We start from the raw sequence: 22,989 nt of genomic DNA on the forward strand, positions 1-22,989 counted from the left end.
ACAATTTATATATGTTGTGTGTATAGAAGGACTAATTTCACATATCAGAAAAGACACAATATCTTTTGTAGTTTGTACTTTTTTCAATATTTGAAATGTTTTACCAGTATTTTGATAACAATTTCTGATCTGGAATGGGTTTTTACAGAGTTTAATAAGCACATCTGTCCATGTCTTCATCATGTCAGGATAAATGTCTCAATGTCCCCCAAAGCTCATTCCCAATGTTTCATTAAAGCTCTTAATTAAGGCAGGGCAGTCATTTATAGACTATTGCGATCCTTATGGTCAGCTCCTTTTTAAAACTGGAGCCTGGGGCACAGACACAGAATTACCAGTCGTTTTCAGGCCTCTGAAAGCTTTTAAAAAAGGAATTCCTGGCTGTTGCCACCCTTCTGCTGGAGGGGAACATCCCCCCGTGAGCTGCTTTAACTCTTAATCCACTCCAGAGCAGAGTCAGCTAAAGGTTAATTAAATCACAGCGGAGGAAATCAATTAATCTAAATATAACTTCCAGGTGAACATTTGTGTATCATCCCTGCAGCACACCTGACATTTATAACTGCAGTTCTAGGGGCAGTTTTAGGTACATTTACATTTAATTTACTTCTGCCATGAGCACTACAGGAAATAAAAGGAGGGGACAGCAAAGAAAAGGGAGATAATCAATTATTTCAAAGTACAGCTGCTCTTGCTCAGTAAATATTCCATAGAATCCCAGGTTGGTTTGGGATGGAAGGGACCTTAAAGATCACCTTGGTCTGGTTTTCCTTCTGTTTGAGGGAAAGAACTTGGGGACATGCAGAGTCTTGTCACAGGTGGGATATTTCAGGTGTTACGTTGTGTTGAAAAGGAGCACAGCTTTTGTTTAAACACTTCAAAACAACTGTGTTTGTGAGAAATAATCAAGCAGGGGTTTAACACCTGGTGAGAGGATTTAAGAAGAGCTCAAGTGTAGAGGGTGATTTTGAAGCTATGTGGACTTTCCTTCCCAAACTGACAATTCTAGTCGTCAGCACAAACCAGAAACCACTGGCAAACATGGCTAATATAGAAATGAATGATTTCTATACATTTAATTGTAATAGCAAATTCTATACAAACCCCCCTGAGGCAGCCTTTTGATCGATCCTATTTGACAGATACAATTGCATGCATTAAATATTGAGATTTATGATTAATAAATAATCAATTTGTTTTCTGTCATTCTGTGAATAGATTCCATGACATTCATTAGGTTTTGCAAGGGATCCTTGGGGATTCCTCAGGAGTTTTCCCATGTCCTGTGTGTATTTCCCTTTTCCAGAGTACATTGCCATGTACACCTACGAGAGCTCGGAGCAGGGGGACCTCACTTTCCAACAAGGTGACCTGATCCTGGTGACAAAGAAAGATGGTGACTGGTGGACGGGCACGCTGGGTGATAAATCAGGAGTTTTCCCATCTAATTATGTGAGACTCAAAGATTCTGAGGTAGAGAAATGTTTTCTTTGGGGTTGTAGTGGTAGCTGCAAGGCAGGGCTTCGTAAGGGAAATAAGCAGTTGTACTGACTGAGAGAACAATGACAATTAACAAAAATAATGGTTGCATTTTACCGTGTAGCATCATCAATAACTTTGGGGATCATAGATTAAAATAATGCCTACATTAATAGGCACCATGGCAGTTTTGTAGACACTGATCAGAGCTGCCATAACTGTTTTATTGCCCTGGTAAGTTTGTAATGACTGAGCTGAGCTCTTTATTTAAAGCTGCCAGTATTTAAAAAAAAAAACCAAAAATCTAGAGAGTAACATTTCACTCTAAGGTGTTTTTTTCTGTATTGACATTTTCTTGCAGTCAAGGAGAACAAATTTTACATAAAACAGAAAACTTTACTACCTACTGTGTTTGATAGTTTTTGACTGAAAAATAGAGGTTTTGTTTCATCTCTTCTTATCCTGAAATAATTCCATAGATCGCATCATTTTTTTCCCCCTTTTTTTTATTTCTTTCTTTTTAGACATTCTAAAGAGAGATATTGTCTCATTTATATTGTTTGAAAGGATAATTTATCTACTAGTAGGAATTAGCTTAGAGTCAGAGTTGGGTACAGTACTGATCTCTTGATGAGAAGGATTCTGGTTTATCTTTCTGGAGTAATGGGGTGTTAAAGGTAAATAAATAATAATTGCTGGATTTTTGATTTTTGGGAGTCTGGGTGGTAAAGCTTTTTGCACAGGAATTCAGTGAGAGACTGCAACACAGAGCCTGGGCAGAGTCACTCCTTCAAGCCATTTCTGCTGCTGGAGAAGCCAAAGGATAAAACCTGCAGTGAAATCTACAGCTGTAGGAAACCTTTCAGGAGGAAGTTTTTGGAGTGTCGGGAAATCCCAACATCCTCTGGGACAGTATTAAAAACCTGGGGTAGTGATGTTCAGTATTGCAGTCCTTGGCAGAGATGGCATTGGGACACTGTTGGTACATCTTTGTGGGGAGCTCAGGTGTTCAATTCCCAGAGAGCTCAGTTTGGTGGTTGTTCTCAGCCTTCTGGGGCTGCACCAACTCACTGCAGTTCACCCAAAAGTGCTCCAAGTGCCCTTTTTGCTGGTGGAAGTCCCACCTTCAGCTGAAATCTTGATGAGAGAGGGAGGAAAAAGCACAGAGCTGGTGGAGCCCTTGCTCCCTGTTTTCATCCCGGGGTTCCTGTGCCTGCAGGATCTGGCTCCAAGCGGGCCATCGGGGTTTTGCTCTCCAGCCCATGTCCAGAGCCAGTTTTTGCAGAGGATTTCACAGTCCTGCCTGTCTGGTCACTCAGATGTGCTGCTGTGCTTGGACAGCTGCCTGGGGTGGGAAATGTTCTGAAAATGGAAATAATTTGATGTGTTCTGTACTGTTGACAGGCCCAGAAAAAGAAAAACAGAGGTGATCTTTCAGCAGCAAGGGCAGTGTGTAGAAATGACTCAAAATCTGAATGGTTTCTACAGCAGAAGAATTTTTTTAATTTGTTCTTCTGTACCCAGGCTGTGCCCATTCACCTCAGGCTGCTAAAATAAACCATTCCCTGTTCCTTCATGCTTCAGCTTATTAAAAAAGTGTGAAAGTCTTTGTTCTTAAAAGAAACAATGATAGCAGTCCATTCTCAGGGTTCTCTTTAGGGGGAGGTGGATGGATACAGGGTTTTATTCTGGGCACTGGTGATCGTTCCCTCTGTGGGGATGGAGCTCATGAGGGGCTTGGAAATACAACAATTCCAACTCCTCTGGGATGAAATCTTGCATAGAGTTCAGAAAATAATCCCTGAATGGATCAGGTTGTGAAGGGTCCTGCTGAACAGCACAATTGGCCAGTCCTTGCTGGGGTTTACTGCAGTGACACGGCAAGTTCTGCTCTGCTGGTTCAGGAAAATTCCTCACATGTCACCAGATCCCCTCCGAGGTTTGGTGACAGTCTGAGGTRTGCAGGAGCAGAACAGGGTCTGTCYTCGCTGCTGTCTTTCCTCTCTGCAGAAGGAGTAAGAACTGCTTCTCYATCTCCTGAATGGGTCAGAAATTGGGGCCATCCTAAATGCATTATATATGAATTTAGTCCTTTATTGAAGTTCTGTAGGACTTCTCCATGTGTTTCTTCTGCTTTTTCACTGAGGACTCAGAATCCTCAAATACAATTCACACTCAGTGTGGTCAAGGTGGTTTTGAAGCTTCTGGTTGAAAGAAGTCTCACCTCACTTTCTGAGGTGACTGTCCCAGCCTGTTTGACCTGTCCGTGTGCTCATCCAGCAGCGTGGATGCTGAGCAAGAGATGCTTGGGAGGAGGGTTTTTGTTGAAGGTCCAGTCACTGCTCTTTACTGAGGAGGGCAGGGGGAGTTCCTGTGCCAGAAACACTTCCCAGAGCAGAAGGAATTCTGCCATCAGCCTGTCAGTCCTGTGGTTCCTCCCCATTTCACCTCCTACAGTGGGATTTGCAGCTGGTCCCTGTGTGGGGCTTTCCTGGGTCACTGCTCTGTGAATGCAGCTCCCAGGGGTGCAGAGAACTGAGGAGAACCCAAGGAATGCAGGGAGGAGAGGAAGATTTGCTGCTCTTGTGGAGTGGAGCCGTAATAATCTGTCAGGGACAGGAAAGGAGCTCTGAAACACCAGGAAAAGTTTAAGATGCATCTCGTAATCCATTTTTATAGGTACCCTCAAACACAGCACAGGGGTTTGAATGGCCCTCTTCTCTCAGCCACTAAACTATTGTTACTCCTCATTTTCATTTCTGCCAGAAGCCCCATGTTTTCAAAGCATCAGGTTGATAGGGAGAATATGGAGGTGGAAACTGCTCTTTTTCCATGGAGGAATTAGGATTCTGTGGAAACCTTCAGGTCATTTGATGTTGGATCCAAGTTGTAAAGAGGATGGTGAAGATGAGGAAGGTGAAGTTGAGGACATTTATGGTTCCCCAACATTTCTGGCCACAGCACAGTTTAGATTTAAGTTGCTGTTGCCACCTCAACCCTCTTCATTGCAGGACATAAAACTGGCAGTGGCCTGGGAGGAAACTGCAGTAATTATTTAGGAGGCAGAACTTGACTGATCTCAAGTTTTGCTGGATTTCTTGTGGCTCTTCAAAGGCTTTTCCTGCCAATCCCTTGGCCTGGATGCTGATGTTCATCCCTCACCTCACCCTGTCAGGGTGCAGGGATTTTTCAGGAATATTTGCAATCAGCCATTTTTAGAGCTGAAAACTTGTGGTGCTGTTTCAGTTCACCTTTACAGAATTCCCATTCTTTACATACACGGATTTATCATTCAAATGGGATTACACTGGTGTTTGCAGCCTATGACCGCAAATAATAAAATAAAAATAAAATATAAATAATAAATAAAATAAAATAGTAGAATAAAAATCTCCAGTTCTGCATTAACAAATCATACACTGCATGCTTGGTACTTATTTCCAGACATTTACTGCCATCTAAAATACTAATGATTTCTGTAAGAACTTAGTTTTCTGTGAGTTTTTGACTCCCATGCTTATTGAGGGTGTTGAGTGAAGCATTGTCAATAATTTTCACGTGCTGGAGAAAAAAATCTGAGTGCTAAACTTGCATCTTGTTTTCCATTTCAAGGCTCCAGGAGCAGCTGGAAAAACGGGAAGTTTAGGGAAGAAACCTGGTGAGTCAAACATTGTGACAGCACCTTCTCTCTGTTCTGAAGTGTTTAATTCAATGGCAAGAAAACCTTTTCCTTGAAAATAAATTATTTTTGGTCTTGGTCACCTTGGAGTAGTTTGCACTGATGAAAACTGTTATAAAATAACTGGAATAAATGTTAATAAATAACTGTAATAAAAGAATTAATCCTCTCTAATCATTCTATCACGTCCATCACTTAAGTACATGTAGCTAGAGAGTAAAAATCTGCTTGCTTAAAAATGAATGTGAACTTCCTGCTCGGCAGAGCAGTGGGAGCCATTCTCCCACTGTGTCCTGTTCCTCTATCCCTTTTCCCCAGCCCTGCTCCAGCTCAGCCCCTTTAGGCACTGGAAGAGGCTCTCAGGTCTATTCTCAGTAATTCAATACTTAAAACCCCCAGAATTTAAAAGCCCTTCAGGAAGTGAAGAATGGAACCCATTTCTGGGTTGTTTTATTTGAACCTTTCTTTTCTGAATGTTTTTCTCTCAACTTTCTGGTCTGTGAGCTGCAGGACCTGACAGTTACCAATGAGATTTGTATTGTACCTTATTGAGAGCACAGTCCCCAGTAAAGGTCTTTTATGCTGCTGGTAGGGGAAGAGGATGTCTGATACCCAAATCCTTGTAAACCACATTTTGGAGATAAAAATGAGACATTTCTTGTTATGAAGAGATGGAAAATATAAGATTTTTTCCTGTTCCATTGTGGTCTACTAAATACTGTAACTGTTGTGGGAACAAGGGAGGTTTTCTGATTTTCACAAATTCCAACCATTAATTTGTTTGTACATTTTGTCTCCTCTGTGGCTCTAGTGTAGAGGGATGAATGGGATTCTGTGGAAATCCTGCAAATTCAGGGAGCTTGCAGCCTTTCCCGCAGCAGAGCTGTGTTCCCTGCCCAACAAACGCCTGCCTTTGCCAGGACAGGCTCAGCTCCTGTTTCTTCTCTGCTTAAATCTTTCACTCTCCTACCAGCATCTGCTGTGTTTTACACAGAAATTCCTTCTTCTGGGTCTTGGGACAAGGGAGGGAGGGACAGGGCACAGGGAATGGCTTCCCAGTGCCAGAGAGCAGGGCCAGATGGGATACTGGGCAGGAATTGTTCCCTGGGAGGGTGGGCAGGCCCTGGCACAGGGTGCCCAGAGAAGCTGTGGCTGCCCCTGGATCCCTCTGAGTGCCCAAGGCCAGGYTGGACATTGGGGCTGGGAGCAGCCTGGGACAGTAGGGAGGTKTCCCTGCCATGGCAGGGGTGGGATGGGATGGGCTTTAAGGTCCTTTCCAAACCCAARCCATTCCAGGATTCCATGAATTTGTGCTGATCCCAGGTCCAGGCGTAAAGCACCTTTAGAACTCAGCTCGTGGTGTTCCCATCCCTGCCTGGCTCCCCGTCCCTCCCTCTCCCTGCTGATGGATCCCTGGGGAGGTTCTGCTGTTATTAATTGTTTGCAGTGCCCTTGGATTACTCCTCATCCCTCTGCTTCCTCACCCTCCTCATGCTGCTCATTTGTATCTCAAATTCTTCTCAGATAATTTTTTTTTCTTAATGGTCCTTTCCTTATAAATTTCACATCAGTCATTTGATCATTTCCATGTCAGGCTTCAGCTCTCTTTGTTTGTTCCCTGCACCGAACCCTCTGTTCCCGACCTTTTGGGGTTTATGGTTTCCTCTGCCTCCAGCTTCTTTTGGGATGGATACTGAAGGGATGAGTTCCTGTCCTGGGATCCCGCAGGGAGGGTTCAGCAGTACCAACATCACTCTGTGTGTGTTACACGTGTTTTTCTCACCCTGCACATGGTTTGGTGACAGGGCTAAACCCAGCCTTGGGATGAGGCAAAAATTCCCAATTCCAGTTGGATCCAAACATGGGTTAACCCTGGGACACTTTGTGGGGATCTGAATTATTCCCTGCCTTTCCACAAACACGGTAAAGCAGAGGAAACTCCAACATCTGCTTTGGGTGATTTCCTGGAATTGTGAGCTCCCAGTTCCTCTCTGTCCCCTTGTGCTGGGAGGGGACCAGATAAAGCACCTGTTCTGTGAAAAAATCATGGAATAAAGATTTCCTGATAAATCCTGCTTGCTGCATTTTGAAAACATTCATTTTTGGGTCAGTGGTGAAAAAGGTTCTGCCAGCCTTAACTTGCACCTCTCAATGCAATTTCTTTATGTTGTCATTGCTGTGTCTCCTCTCCTCAGAGAGGTCAGTCCAAAGATACATTTATTGGAAAACACTGGATGTTAAGAGCTGTATAGTTCTAATAATTACTGTTATTCCTATTTCAAACATTTTTAATCTCCTACCATAGAGCTACTGCACCTCTGGTTTATTATTTATTCATTCCTATAGTACTCTGCACTCTCATTTATCTTACAGTTACCACATGCATTTATGGAAATACATAAATCCACAACAGTTATATGGAAAGAAATAACACGGTGTTACAGCAGAACTCCTGTTGGATAGAATGTGTTCAGGTTTTTCAAATTAACCTTTTTTCTCCTCTGCTTCACCAGAAATTGCCCAGGTTATTGCCTCGTACACAGCAACGGGCCCAGAACAGCTGACTCTTGCTCCTGGCCAGTTGATTCTCATCAGAAAGAAGAACCCAGGTGGTTGGTGGGAAGGAGAGCTCCAAGTTAGTTCCTTTTTTTTTTCCTAGTCAAAGTCCATGTTAAATAAAAAAAAGGTTATTTTTTAATAGTTGAACATGCTGCATGTGTTGATGAGAAATAAATTTGACAGCATCCTGCAATCCAGCACTTCTCAGTAGAACAAGGACACCAACACCTTGCCATCCCTGGCCTTGGGGTGGCCTGGGAGAGCAGCAGGAGCCATCAGGCCTTGGTGGAAATCCCTCAGGGATTCCCTGGAGGGCCYTCAGGAAGGAGGAGATTTTGAGGCTTGGTTTGGCTGCTTTGGATCCTCACAGGATTCAAATTTTTTTTTTAAGATTAGAACTTGAAATTTGGTCCCAAACTGTTTGGTTTGGGGTTTTTAGCAGGAAACAGGAGATGGAAAAATGCCATGGATTTATTTCTGCAGTGCAGATGCTCAGACTAATTCATTATTTTTAACATAATTGTACCTGCCCTTTTTGCTTTCCTGGTGATATTTTTTTTCATCTTTTGTGGAGAAATCCTCTTCCAGGATTCCTCTGGGTTTCACTTTCACTAATCTTGTTGCTGTTGGTAACTTTTAGCTCTAAAGAGTCTCCATTAAATGTTTTTAAAGACAGAAAAGAAACTTCTGTGGGCAAAAGCTGCCACAGTTGTCACTGAGCAGCTGCTGTGAGACTCTAAAGCAATTAAAYTTTGGTTGTATAAATACTCACATGTAGCTTTAGATACTTCAATGTCTTATATGTGGCTTGACAGTTGGCTTTTACTTCGTTAGCAATCCCCTGACTGTTCTTTTGATTCTCCTGTTCCACACTCGAGGGTCAGAAGCAAGGGAAAATCAGGCAAATATTTTCAGCATTACATTGCTGATTTAGTGCAATATTCAAAAATATCTTAAAATAAAGGATCTAAATACACTTCAGATCAAGTGCTTTCTTTTTTTAGTAAAGATTTAAGGAAGAAAGTATCTAAAGAAGAATTAATCCATTAGATGAAATTTTTTCACCTAAGTTAACATTAATCTGTTTTTAAAAGGTAAAAATTCTYCCTGCCCAAATGCCAACCTTGTTCTAACAACTCAAACAAGAATAAACAGTTCAAACAGTTCTTGATACAGATTTAGAAGCTGGAATTCAAAGTTTTGGAAGAACCTTTTTTCCATAGGAGTTTTTATGGATTTGATTTGCAATGGACATTGGAGTTGGGGAAATAACAGGACGAGGATTCCTGCTTTGGTGACACAAGGGATTGAAAAGTTTGGACACTGCTTTTGAAAAAGAAAAGAGGCAATTTGGGTTCTTAATCTCTGTCACAACCTGGGGCTCTATTTCAATGTAATTCTTTACATGATGAAGCATTTAATAGCGTTTAATTAGAAATATTAATAAGATTATRTATAGATATTACARTATTCAACTAATGCCACAAAAGCARCTGTTTTTTTCCTCCCAGCATTTGTTTTCTATTGTAAGACAGCCTGGTGGCTGAGATCCTGGTTTGCCTTGCCTGCCCAAGGCTCCTGGATGTCAGTGCCCATGTCTCCGCAGGCCCGCGGCAAGAAGCGCCAGATCGGCTGGTTCCCGGCCAACTACGTGAAGCTGCTGAGCCCAGGCACCAGCAAGAGCACCCCCACCGAGCTGCCCAAGCCTGCAGCACCCTCGGGTGAGCCCTGGCTGCCCCTGGATGCTTCCCTGTGTCCCTGGGACCCTGCTGCTCCTTTGGCTGGGAGGGCTTGGCTGCTCCAGAGCCTCTGGGGTGTTCCACCATCCCATCCCAAACCATCCCATCCCAAAGCATCCTAACCCTCTGTGCTGTGGGACAGGAGCTCTGAGCTCTGGTGTGTTCCACCACCATCCCATCCCATCCCAAACCATCCCATCCCTCTGTGCTGTAGGACACGAGCTCCGAGCTCTGCGATGTTCCACCACCTCCTCAAAGCATCCCATCCCATCCCAAACTATCCCATCCCTCTGCACTATGGGACAGGAACTCTGAGCTCTGGGATATTCCACTGTTCCATCCCATCCCATGGATCCCATCCCATCCCATCCCATGGATCCCATCCCATCCCACCCCACCCCACCCCTGCAGTGACTGTGGGACAGGAGCTCCAGAGGGTCAGGGTGACCCAGGGCTGGGCAGCTGCAGCTCCTCTCCTGCATGATCTCCTCGTTATTCTGAGGTGATGAGGGACAAACCCCCCATGGAGAGGGAGCTCTTCTGCTGCGTTTGAAGGGTTGGGAAGGGACACAAGAGTGACAGAAGATGAACATTTTCATCGAGTCACAGAATGGGTTGGGCTGGAAGGGGCTTTCCAGATCGCATTCCATGATCCTGTGTTTGTGTSCTGGTCCCTCTGGTTGTTACAAAGATCTCAAAAATGTCTTCTCTAAAGCCTCRTGAATTTGGGTTTGAAATGATAACTCAGCATTGATACAAACTTTTACAAGGAAGCATGATGAGATTTTTTATATCTTTTTGAAATTATTTCARTTTTGACAATCTGGGACTTTTCCCACATGCTAAATTTCACAGAATAAACTTTTTGGCACTTTTTGCATTGCCTGTAGAACATCAAAATCATAATTAAACCACATTTTAAAGAAAGAAAGAGARAAGCTRTTTGGCAAATTGAAGTGAGTTGCTGGCTCAGTACAAGGATGAAAATAAAAGCAGATTTTAGGATTAATCCACTGGGAAAAACCTGCCAGCAAGGCTCATTAATAGAAGCCTCATGTCTGGTGGGAAAAACCAGAAGCCCTGTGGCTTGGCAAAGATAAAACAGCAGAGAAGTAGAGGGGCTCTTGTTTATTTAACTAAACAGTCCTGCTGCTTCAGAGAGTTCAGGAAAGTGCTTTGTCAGAAGTGAGCAGAGGCAGCTGTGCTCTGAGCCCCAGGGAGATTGGAGGAGTTCCACTGCAAGGAAACAGAAAATCAGCTCCTGCACCCAGTCCTGGCATGCCAGAAGGRCAGCCTCGATGGCCTGGGATGCTTGCTGTCCTGTTCTGTTAATTTTCTAAGATTTTTGTGTTCTGAAATCCTCAGTGGGACAACGAGGACATCATGATTGGATTTCTGTTGGATTGTGCAACTTCCAATAGTGGAAGTTCCAGTGTKTCCCAGATTTTCCTGCCCACTGACCAGTTCTGGTGGGAGATTCTCGGCCAGGCTGGAGCAGCCTGGGACAGTGGGAGGTGTCCCGGCCCATGGCAGGGGTGGGGCTGGGTGYGCTGTAAGGTCCTTCCAACCCAACCTCTCTGGGATTCGATGAAACTCTCTGGGTTCTTTAAATCTCTGGGGTCAGTCTGGGGGGGCTGAGTGGACTAGGTCACTGCAGGGTCCTGGAGCTGTCCTGGGCAGTGGGCAGTGTCCATGGGTGGCCTGTGCACRTGGACAGGCTCAGGCTGGAGAGCGGGGAAAGGTTCTTCTGTCCCCAGAGGGTGCTGGCACTGCCCAGGCTCCCCAGGGAACGGGCACGGCCCCGAGGCTGCCAGAGCTCCAGGAGCGTTTGGACAGCGCTGCCAGGGATGCACAGGCTGGGATTGCTGGGGGGGCTGGGCAGTGACAAGGCTGGCACTGGGTGACCCTGGGGTCCCTTCCAGCAGGGTGCCCGTGGTGGGGGTGGCAGCAGCAGCCSCCAGGTGACTCCTGTCCCTTGCAGTGTGCCAGGTGATCGGCATGTACGACTACAGCGCCCAAAACGACGACGAGCTGGCCTTCAACAAGGGCCAGATCATCAACGTGCTCAACAGGGAGGACCCCGACTGGTGGAAGGGGGAGGTCAACGGCCACGTGGGGCTCTTCCCATCCAACTACGTCAAGCTGACCACGGACACGGACCCGAGCCAGCAGTGTGAGTGTCCGCAGCTCCGGCTGCTCCTCCTCCTCACAGGTGCAGTGTGCAGCATTGCTGGGGTTCCTGGGGTCCCTGGAGCCCTTTGGGGCTGCTCTCAGGTGGAACATGCAGCATTGCTGGGGTTCCTGGGGTCCCTGGAGCCCCAGCTCCCTTTGGGGCTGCTCTCAGGCAGCCTTGTTGGGGTTCCTGGGCCCCAGCTCCCCTTGGGGCTGCTCTCAGGTGGAACATGCAGCATTGCTGGGGTCCCTGGGGCCCCTTGGGGCTGCTCTCAGGTTGAACATGCAGCACTGCTGGGGATCCTGGAGCCCCAGCTCCCCTTGGGGGTGCTCTCAAGTTGAACATGCAGCACTGCTGGGGTTCCTGGGGTCCCTGGAGCCCCAGCTCCCTTAGGGGCCAGTCTCAGGTTGAACATGCAGCACTGCTGGGGTCCCTGGAGCCCCAGCTGCCCTCGGGGCCCAGTCTCTTTGAAGACCTTCTGTCCCCCCCATTGTGTTTGGTTGGTTTCGTTCCCATCCCCGTAGCATGTCCCCCCCCACCCCGATCATTTTGCTCCATGCCTTGCCATGCCTGCCTCATTTCCCTAGCTTGAATTTGCTCATTGTTTTGTTTTGCTTATGTGTTGTTTTCCTCCTTTTTCTAGGAATCATATGTTGTCCATCCCCCACTCAGGCTTGAAAGTCCTCAAAGAGACCCACTATCCCATAGCAGTGCCCAGAGGGATGATGGGAGATGCAGCCTTGATCATGTGGCTTCCAGCATGATCATCTACTGCCTTCTGAGTCAAGAACACACTGCACAGCAGTTTTACCTCATTTGACATTTAGTTGCATGGAATCGCAATGGTTGAGTTAATTACCGACAAAATTAAACTGATTCAAAAAAAAAAACAACAAAGCAAAAACACACACACACAAAAAAAAAGTAAAAATCAGAGGATAGTGGGTCCTTTTGTGGCTTTCAGAGTTACCAAACTAATTTTTCCACCTTTGCACAGGTGCTTTTGGTAGTTTCAAAAATTATTTTTTGAAAATATATTTTAGCCTTTTAAAGGAAAATATAAATTAAATTTCTTCTTAAATTGCAATTTTGTTTGTGCAAAAAGACCCACTATCAAGGAATGCTGCATGTGCTATTAAAATTGTTCCAAATGTCCATGAATTGGAGACTTTATGTATTTTTCTTTTTTATTGTTCACTTGTCCAGTGTTGTCAATATGTCTCTTTTTTTATTATTTTAATTTTCTTTTTTTTTAATTACAAAAGAACAGAAGGAGTTAAAATCATTTAAGGAAGTTTAAATGTGCCCAATTCCAGGTATTTTGTTGTAGTTACTGTACTGTTTGTATCAGGTGTTGTTGTTGAGTGTGTAACCCATTGCGGAGAGCAGCAACGCCCTCCTCCCGTGCCAGAGACAAACCTGAGCGATGTTTTATCCAGCTCTGTTCATTTGATTTTGCACATTACTTGTCGCTGCAAGCAGTTAGCAGCCAGCCTGGTTTGTGTTGTCCCTCGGTTTGTTGCATTCCCGGCTCAGAGATGGACGGAACAGGCGCTCCTGGGGATGGCAGAATTCCCTCCAGGGCTCTCGCCTCGAGGCCGGGCCCTGGGAGTTCTCACTGTGCAACAACACGTTGGGAACGAGTCATTTTCCTGACAAGAAAGAATGTATAGAACTATCTCCCTGCAATTAATTTCCAATGTTTACATTTTTTAAAACTAGACTGTGGAATTTCTACGAATTAATATGAAATGGAGCTTACAGTGGAGTCGTAGCTGTGCTGTAGCCAAGCCCTGTCTGTCTTTGCAGCRTTAGTCCCCGGCTCTTGCTGAAATGCCTGGTGCTGGCAGTGCCCTCCTCCCAATGCCTCAAGCACAACAGAGCCTCCCTACTAATGATTTACCACTGAGTTACGTCCTGGTTTCTGTGTTTCACTSTCCTGAGTTCCTGCTGGCAGCCTGTAGCATTCCCAGCCCAGCTCCCTGCTCCCRACCCGTCCTGCGGTGCAAAGGACAAAGCGAAGCTCCTTATTCAATTGCACTTCAGTATTTCATCACTATGAATGTAAATTATATAAATATATAAAAACCTGCAGCTTTAACAACTGTAATACAGCCTTTCCAATTAGTTCCATGTATAGAGAATTAAATCCTTCGTACAAAAGAGGCCGGCACGTGTTTGTTGTCTCGTTCTGGGTCACACTGAGCTCGCCATGGGCCAGGAGAGCACCAAGGGATTTGCCACCAGCACAGCCTGGAGACTTTTCCGCTCACAGTGACACTGGCCTGGGTTCTTTAACGTTGTTCCAATGTAATCACAGATTGATCATTGTTACCTGTAGCCTGTTCTCCTTTGGCTCCTGGGGGGCTTGTTGGGGTGTCCTTGGACTCCTGGTGGGTCCCTTGCAGCACAGGAGATTCTGTGATTCTCTGATTCCCTATCCAGGGTTTTTGCATGGAACAAATCACTTGATTTTGATTTTTTTAATAGAGAAATTAAATTTTCTTTCTTRGTTTGCCATGGGTTTACCTGATTTGGGATGTGTTTAATGCCAGAAGCGCAAGTCTGAAAATAGGCACAATTGCACAGGTTTTCCATCTTTCTAAGATAGTACTTAAATAGTAATACGTTATTCATTTCTGCCAGAGAAAAACAATTCTTCTCCATCATGGCTACTTGCTGGCAGCTACAGAAAGGAACAGCACATCCCACTTGTGATTTTCAGTGCTCTGAGGAGATGGAGCAAGATCTGACTCCACTCTGTCAATATTCTGTGCATTAACTGACATTTGAATGAGAGGATCTCTTTTCCCATCRTGAGCTGCTGGGTTGAAAAATTAACTTGCATAAAAGCATTTGTCCTTAGGGATATTTTGGGTTCTGTGACTTCAGGYCAGAGCTACATATTGAATATGGAGTAAAATACTGGCAATACTCAGCTCTAGGGGATTCAGGTGCAGGTTTTTCCTTTCTCTTTACACCAACTGAGAAGAAAAATAAAGCTCCTCTGATGCCCTCCAGGTGCAGGTTCTCTGACTTATGTCTGCCCAGTGCTGAGACCGAAGCCTTTCAAAATCATTGAGTCCTGAAAGCTCCTGGGGCAGTTTGGCAGTGACAAGGGAGGCACAGTCTGGAGTTTTCCCTCTGATGCACCCAGGAAATCCTAGGATTTAGGGTGGAAAAGCCCTCCCAGCCCATGGAATCCCAGCTGTGCCTGATACCCACCTTGTCCCCAGCCCAGAGCACTCAGTGCCACCTCCAGCCCTTCCTGGGACACCTCCAGGGATGGGGACTCCAAAGCTCCCTGGGCAGCCCCTGCCAAGGCCTGAGCACCCTTTCCATGGGCAAATTCCTCCTGGTGTCCACCCTGAGCCTCCCCTGGCCCAGCCTGAGGCCGTTCCCTCTCCTGTCACTGTTCCCTGGGAGCAGAGAAGGGAGCTGCCCCTCTGCCAGATGAAAGTAAAAAAATAATAAAATGCTGTTTGATAGAAGATTGGAACATTTAGAGAACTGCATTTAGTTCCCACATTCCTGGTTCCAAATTCCTTTGCAGTTCCTATAAAGGTTCAAGCTCCTTTATTCCTGTGGAATGGGGCTGTGCAGTTCCTTCCCCTGCACCCGGGGCTGCTTCTCGTGGCTCTTGGCTGCCTCAGTGCCCTGAGTGCCCAGGGCTCAGCCAGCTCCTGGGGCACAAATAAGAGGTGAGATGTGATTTCCTGATGTGTTCCAAACCAGTCCAGGCCTTGGTAACTCTGCTGATTTCCAWTTTTAGCTGCATTCATGCCCTCACACAGAGGATTTTATTCTCCCCRAGAAGCCTCTGGAAGGGGATTGGTAGAATCATTGAATTCTTGTGGAATTGAGGTTGGAACCATCACCAGTGAGATGCAGTGCCATCTTGCAGTGCCACATCCACACCTTCTTGAGCACATCCCAAGAGGGTGATTCCACCACTCAGTAATGCTTCAAGCTTTCCAAGTGCGACTTTCCATCCTTGTCTCCAGGTCCTTCGGTGTGCCTCAGAGGGAAGTGACAGCAAATGGATACACTGCTCCAGCTGAGACATCCCAAACCTGCTGAAATCTTTGGAAATAGCTGAGAAATGGGGTTGGGCATTGCATATCATGGATATGGAGAGATCTGTTTGATCCCAATATCCTCTGCAAAAACCTGGGATGGTCTCTCAGGGGAGAGTCCATTCCACAAGATTTAAGGGGAGTTGATGGTTGCATCTGGAACCAGGTGATAAGGAGGTTGAATATTGAAATGCTGTGATTTAAATAACTCAGCACTGCTGAGACCCCTTTAGTTTTGGGTCCTGCAGGAGAGCCCTGGAGGGGCTGGAGCGTGTCCAGGGCAGGGAGCGGAGCTGGGAAGGTGCTGGAGCCCCAGGAGCGGCTGAGGGAGCTGGGAAAGGGGCTGAGCCTGGAGCAAAGGAGGCTCCGGGGGGACCTTGTGGCTCTGCACAACTCCCTGACAGGAGAGGGCAGGGAAAGGAGGAGAGGGAATGGCCTCAAACTGGACCAGGAGAGGCTCAGGGTGGACACCAGGAGGAATTTGCCCATGGAAAGGGTGCTCAGGCCTTGGCAGGGGCTGCCCAGGGAGCTTTGGAGTCCCCATCCCTGGAGGTGTCCCAGGAAAGGCTGGAGGTGGCACTAAGTGCTCTGGCCTGGGGACAAGGTGGGCATCGGGCACAGSTGKCACTCCATGRKCTGGGAGGGCTTTTCCAGCCTCAGGSATCCTGGAATTCTGTGGAATTTACCCAAGTGAATGGGTGCTCTCCTGGTGTGCTCTTCCCTTCTCCTGAAGGATTTGAAGGAAAGCAGTGGCATCATTTTAGCCTGATCCTGTTTCCCTCTAACAGGATAGATTCCTGTCCCCTGTGACCTTGTCACTGCAGACTGTACCAGCACGAGGCTCCCAGGGAAATCTGGGAGTTTACCCTGGTTAGAAAACATCCCCAGATGAAAAGGAATCAGCAGCTCTGCCCATGGACATGAATCAGGGAGTTCCACAGCAGAACCTCCCTTCCCAAAAAGCAGCATCTTTGTTCTTTTAGGCCTCATGTTTATCCTGGGAGACCCAGATCTTCWGGGTTGACTTTGTAAGGATGAGGCAAAACATCTTTACTCCCTACAGAGAGATTTGAAATTATTTTTTTTGCTTTTCTGGAGCCCTTTAATCTTCAGGGACTGTGGTGATTGGAGGTCAGGGCACAGATTTGGAGTTACAGCATTTGTCTGTTGGTTCTCAAAGTCTTCATGGATCCACTCTCCTGAGAACAAACCAAGTTAATTGTTCTCATTTTCCCATCCTYTCCTKACTTTACTGAAYTRAAGCAAAGAATTGCCCAGAGMAGCTGTGGCTGCCCCTGGATCCCTTTGAGTGCCCAAGGCCAGRCTGGACATTGGGGCTGGGAGCAGCCTGGGACAGTGGGAGGTGTCCCTGCCATGGCAGGGGTGRCACTGGATGGGCTTTAAGGTCCTTCCAACCCAWACCATTCCAGGATTCCATGAYCAGTGGAATTCAGTTCACCAAAGTTCTTTGGTATCCATGGAAAACGAGTCAGACATTTCCACTTGGGAAGGAACCCAATTCTTCTTCAGTGTTTTTAATACAAAGACAATAAAAGTCTGTGCACTTGTGCACTCACAAAGGAARTCCCTTAGCAGAAAAGTCTCCCCTGGGTGTTCTGTTCAGATTTGGGCTCTTTTCCCAAAATATTTCATATCCAGAAGCAGAGTGTCATTTTTCAGAGCAGCCAGTTCATCATTCCAAATGTCAGCGCTTCCTCCAAAGGCTTGGTGGTTGGAAATCATCTTCAAAGCAAGGCCATCGCATCTTTGAACAGGAACTTCCSCAGGGAGAAGCATTTCAACACTTGGATCACTTCTAATGGAGCACTGGGACAGCTGGATCTGCTTCTTAGACCTTTGGGGTACTGGTGCCAAAGAAACTGCTCCGAAACCAGGCATTTATTCAACAGAAATGAAACTTCTGGCCTTTGAAATGGGTCCAAAAACCACTGGATTGGCATAAAGCCAATATCTCTCCAGATCTGCTTTTTATTCCAAGCAAAATTTCAATTGCACCTTGTAAAGGGCTGTGGTGTCCTGTTCATCAAGGGAGCCTCACAAAGGTGCCTCTGCTTCCAATCTGATCCCTCCATCTTCCAATCTGATCCCTCCATCTTCCAATCTGATCCCTCCCAGCTTCCAGTCTGATCCCTCCCAGCTTCAGATTCAGAGAGGGAGCAGCCTTGACTGTCTGTATCTCCTATTCTGGGTTTGTTTCATTTGGTATTGGKTTTTTTKKGGKTTTTTTGKTTGTTTTTCAGTCAAATCCATCATTCCCCATTGAGGAACACAGATCATTTCTAGCAGCAGCTGATGGTACTCCATGGAAATAATGGTGATACGCCTGGACTTTTCCAGTGGCATTGTCTGAGCTCCTGAGCTACATTCAGGAAGCTAAAATTGCAGGAAATACTCCCTAAATATTAACTTTATATGCAAAGAACTGAAAGAGTTACCTGGAGCCTGATGTTCCCATTAGGAAAGTTTGTTTCCATAGGGAATATACTGCTGAGGGGTGAGGGAAAGAATTCAACTGGGTAATTYTGGTTGAGTGAAAATAGCTGAAATACATAATTTTCAGAGCCAAATGTTTTCCACCTGTTTGAAATCAACGTTGCTTTTTAAAATGCACTGAATTTTATGCAGAAAAGTAACAAAAACTGGAAGAAAACATTCTGTGTTCCAGTCTCAGAAGAATTTAATTAAACTCAGCTGAAAAATAATGGCCTCCAGATGAGAGAATGGAATTAAATATTCTGGGTAATTCAGAACAGAAAACAAAAGTGGAGACTGTGGAATTTTTATAAAAAATATTCCCATCTACAGGGGATTAGTGCAGGGGCAGTTTGCAATTATATGGGACAAAACTGATGGAAGATGAGCTCATAGTGACAACATTTTCCTGCGCTTTTAATTGGAAAGGAGGACAAAAGACACACCTTTGGCTTGGCCTGGAATTCAGTGGAATGTGGGGATCTCCAGGACCTTTGCATGTCCTGGCTGGAGCCCTTCAGATATTTTGGAGCAGTTTTTAATTGAAATGTGAAGAAGCAAACAGGCCCTGCAGCACCTTCTTGAGAAAGATTTCCTTAAGCAGAAGGATAAAGGGGAACCTTGAATTTAGGGCATCCATTGTCGGAGGGAATCATTCCAAAGTGCCCYTYGGAGCATTAAGRTCACTGCAGCTCTTCCCTAATTCCYTGTGGGATGWCTCTGCATTTCCTTCCCACCACACGAGCTCTTTGTCCCCATTTTCATTTGCAGCATCTGTGTGGGATTGGAATGGCACAGCCCAGGGGGACCCCAGGGTGAGGCTGGGAATGGGCAGGTGAGGGGCACCTCAGAACTTGGCCACCAGGGCAGAGTTCCCACTCAGAGAGGCCTTTGTTTTTATAAATTACAAAAAGTGTCAAATAGAATGTTTAGAATGGCCAGAGCTGCAGCAGCGCTGGGCTTGTGCCATTCCTGGGGAACAAAAACAGGGTGAGGGGCCAGGAGGTGGCTACTGTCCCTGGGTGACTGCCCCAGGTGTGTCCCTGTGCCATTCCCAGGGAACAAGAACGGGGTGAGGGGACAGGAGGTGCTGCTGTGACTGTCCAGGTGTGGTCCCTGTTCCCAGGGAACAAGAACGGGGTGAAGGGACAGGAGGTGGCTCCTGGGTGCTGCTGTGACTGCCCAGGTGTGGTCCCTGGGTCAAGACCTGGCTCTGTTGTGTTTTTCAGGGTGTGCAGATCTTCACCTGCTGGACATGCTGACCCCCACCGAGAGGAAGAGGCAGGGCTACATCCACGAGCTCATTGTCACCGAGGAGAACTAYGTCAATGACCTGCAGCTGGTGACCGAGGTGAGCAGCCCTGCAGGTCTGGGCCTCCTCTTCCTCGGTGAAATCAGCCCTTCCACCGTGCAAAGGGCTGGGGTTTCACTGCTCCCCAGGGACATCTCTGCCTCATCTCGTTTGTGTCTGTTTGGACATGTTCAGGTACAGGGGGGCTGCAAATCCTGCCAACCCCTCGTGCTGCCATCACCCACATGCTGACGTTTGAAGGATTGTTTTAGCAAAGCTTTTTGCTCCTGACTCTCAGTGTTTATTTCTCATGTACAAAGAAACTTTATCTCTGAAACTTAATGTTCTTAAATGAAGCACGTTGTCCATGCTCACAGTGGGGCTCAGTTATCATTCCTGTGATTGGCTTTAGTTGTAGAAAATAAAGGAAATAGTTCAGACAGCTGCAGACAATKCTTTTGACAGAGAAGCAAAGCTCTTTTTTGAAGAGTTCAAGATAGGCAAACCTGAGACTCTCAGAGAAATCAGAACTTCCATAAAACAGTTCAAAGTAAAATATATTTTCAGTTGCATTATCAAAGGAATCCTGGGATCTCTTGCAGGAGATCTCTGGCTAAAATTCCCAGGTTTCAAACAAATTATCCAGATCAAAATTAACATCACTAGCCCTACAAATTCAGAGTATTCCCTGATAAAGCCCCTCATGCCTGAGGGTCTCCTTAGTCCCACCCATTCCCAGGGAACATATTGGAGCAGAATTCTGTCTGTACAATTCTCACCTTGTACACTCTGAATGGCCTCATTTTCTGACTCCCCAGATCTTCCAGAAGCCACTGATGGAATCTGAGCTGGTCACAGAGAAAGAAGTTGCCATGATTTTTGTTAATTGGAAGGAGCTGATTATGTGCAATATAAAACTACTGAAGTAAGTTGTTTTTTTTCCCCCCCATACTTTGTAAAACCAGAACCCTGGGCCTCTCTCCCTGCTTCTCCTTTCAGCTGCATGGAAACATTTGTCATTTACACCAATAACAACCAGAAACACCCCCTGTTTCTCCTTGTGGGGAAAAGCAAACTGTGGACAGTGTTTGCTGTGAGTTGTTGAGGGGAACCCAGAAGTTCTCTGCTGTTGCCCTCACTTYGCTCCTGAGCAAAAGAAGGCAAATCCTCCTCTGCCCTGAAATCAGGGCTGGCCAAGGCTTCCCCCAAGGCAGGGCTGTGCTGCTCTGTCCCAGCCCAGCCCCAGGCCCAGCTCTGTTAGCTGTGAGTGCAGATCAAGGCACAGGAGCCTTCTTATCCCAGCTTGGCCGATGCCTTCCTGCAGTGAGCATGGGCTGAGCCCTGACTGTGCTGAGCAGAGCCTGCATCCCCAAATATTCCTGCCCYGAGTGCCCTTTTCCCAAGGCTCTGGGTGCTGCTGCCCCAGCTCACTGCCAGGAGAGTCATGGCCAGGGAAACTGGGGCAGGGTACAGTTAAACCTTCACCTGGGTAAGGAAAGCATTCATAAAGCTCTTGTATTTTTCTGAACCTACAGGGATTTCACAGCTTTATAACATCTCCTTTGTTTTGTAAAATGGCCCACAAGCTGAAACGCTGTGGTGGTGACTGGGCAAATGCCAATGAACCTTTCCTTAGGAAACCAGGCTGAAAACTGGGAGAAGCTTTGAATTCCAAGTGATGGGGTTTTTCCCTCCCTCCCTCCCACATCAGCAGCTCTCTCTCTAAACAGACAGAAAAGGAAATTACCTTCCTTTTCTCTCACTTCTGCTCTGACATTGCATTAATGTCAAACAGCAGCTGGGTGAGCACAGGAGGGGAAGGTGCTGCCTGAGGGTGCAGCCCTGGTTTTTGTGTCCTTGCAGTAAATCTTGTGGCTGACATGTTCCTTGTTCTCTGGGTGTCCGTAATGAATCAGAACTCACCCCTTTATTCCATAACTGAGGAGAGGCTCTTTGTCCAACCCCCGTGCCCTGCTCCTGGCAGGGCCCTGCGCGTGCGCAAGAAGATGTCTGGGGAGAAGATGCCGGTGAAGATGATCGGGGACATCCTGACGGCCCAGYTGCCCCACATGCAGCCCTACATCCGCTTCTGCAGCTGCCAGCTCAACGGGGCCGCCCTCATCCAGCAGAAAACGGATGAAGTGCCCGAGTTCAAGGAGTTTGTCAAGGTGAGAGAGGCAGCGACCCCTGGGAATTGTGTGCATCTTTTCTCTTGGCTGAGCTGGAAAGATGAGGCCCCACCCTGAGGATGTGTCCAGTTCTGGGCCACTCATTTGAGAAGGGACCTKGAGGGGTTGGAGCGTGTCCAGGGCAGGGAGCGGAGCTGGGAAGGGGCTGGAGCCCCAGGAGCGGCTGAGGGAGCTGGGAAAGGGGCTGAGCCTGGAGCAAAGGAGGCTCYGGGGGGACCTTGTGGCTCTGCACAACTCCCTGACAGGAGGGGACAGCCAGGGGGTTGGGCTCTGCGGCCGTGCCCTGAGGGAAAGGAGGAGAGGAAATGGCCTGAAATTGCACCAGGGGAGGCTCAGGGTGGAGATTGGCAAAGAAAATTCCCTGTCAGAGTGGTCAGGCCTTGGAATGAGCTGCCCAGGGAGGGGGTGCAGTCCCTGTCTCTGGGAGTGCTCAGGAGGAGTCTGGATGTGGCCCTTGGGGACAGGGTTTTGGGTGCTGCTGGTGCTGCTGGGCTGGCACTGGGTGATCTTGGGGGGCGGTTTCCAGCCCTGGTGACTCTGGGATTCCTGTCAGGACAAGGCAGRTGAAGATGCACTGTAAAACCAGCAGGAAGATCTCAGAGCAGGTTTAGCTGAGGATTGGTGCTCATTTATTGCCTTCCCTATTCCTCACGGTTTTTCCTCAGGCTCATTTCTCAGGGTTTAAACCACCTGACTAACCAGATTTTACCTCTCTAATGTTTCAGAGGTTAGCAATGGATCCTCGCTGTAAAGGAATGCCACTCTCAAGTTTTCTACTAAAGCCTATGCAACGGGTAACCAGATACCCACTAATCATTAAAAATGTACGTTCCTTCGCACATGGGATGGGATTGATGCTGCTTTGCTTACAGCTTAATTACAGGGCTATTTCCTTATTGGTTTCGTGCTTTGTCACTGGCAGATTTCTGATGTGCTGGGGAGTGGGAGGTGTCMTTTAAGGCTCCATTCCAGTGTAAAAAATGGGATAATTCCTTGGGCTTTGGCAAAATCATTCGATATTTCCATTTGAAGCAGAGGTGAAACCTGCGTCCAAAGAATCAGAAGGCAGCGAGTACTGAGCTGTGCTGGCAGCAGCCTAACTATAGTAAACACATATTATAATATCGTTTTTCACAGAAATTAAAAATAAAAACTATATATTATACATCATAATATAATATTATTTATAAAAARAATTAATTATGCAAGCATAGTTATAAAAATTATCACTATTTTTCTTTTATAACTCAAATATAGTTATAAAATACTTGTACTTAAAACTAAAGTATTATAATTTATAACTTAAACATT

General features: G+C 46.4%; 1 protein-coding gene across 1 annotated transcript in view; it reads left to right on the plus strand.

Annotated features, from left to right (window-relative positions):
* The first annotated feature begins 62 nt into the window (after positions 1–62).
* Positions 63–22,989, plus strand: part of ITSN1 (intersectin 1) — a 33,428-nt gene continuing 10,501 nt past the window's right edge. Inside the window, exons 1-9 of the mRNA XM_057385677.1 lie at positions 63–1,473; positions 5,092–5,137; positions 7,672–7,793; positions 9,324–9,438; positions 11,438–11,629; positions 19,428–19,549; positions 20,308–20,414; positions 21,474–21,657; positions 22,404–22,502. Of these exons, the coding sequence (XP_057241660.1) occupies positions 1,279–1,473; positions 5,092–5,137; positions 7,672–7,793; positions 9,324–9,438; positions 11,438–11,629; positions 19,428–19,549; positions 20,308–20,414; positions 21,474–21,657; positions 22,404–22,502 (1,182 nt within the window). The 5' untranslated portion in view covers positions 63–1,278. The remainder of the gene's footprint in view (positions 1,474–5,091; positions 5,138–7,671; positions 7,794–9,323; positions 9,439–11,437; positions 11,630–19,427; positions 19,550–20,307; positions 20,415–21,473; positions 21,658–22,403; positions 22,503–22,989) is intronic.

Source organism: Malurus melanocephalus, unplaced genomic scaffold, assembly GCF_030028575.1.
Source record: "Malurus melanocephalus ecotype Western Australia unplaced genomic scaffold, MMel_1.1 scaffold_854, whole genome shotgun sequence".
Lineage (NCBI taxonomy): Eukaryota > Metazoa > Chordata > Aves > Passeriformes > Maluridae > Malurus > Malurus melanocephalus.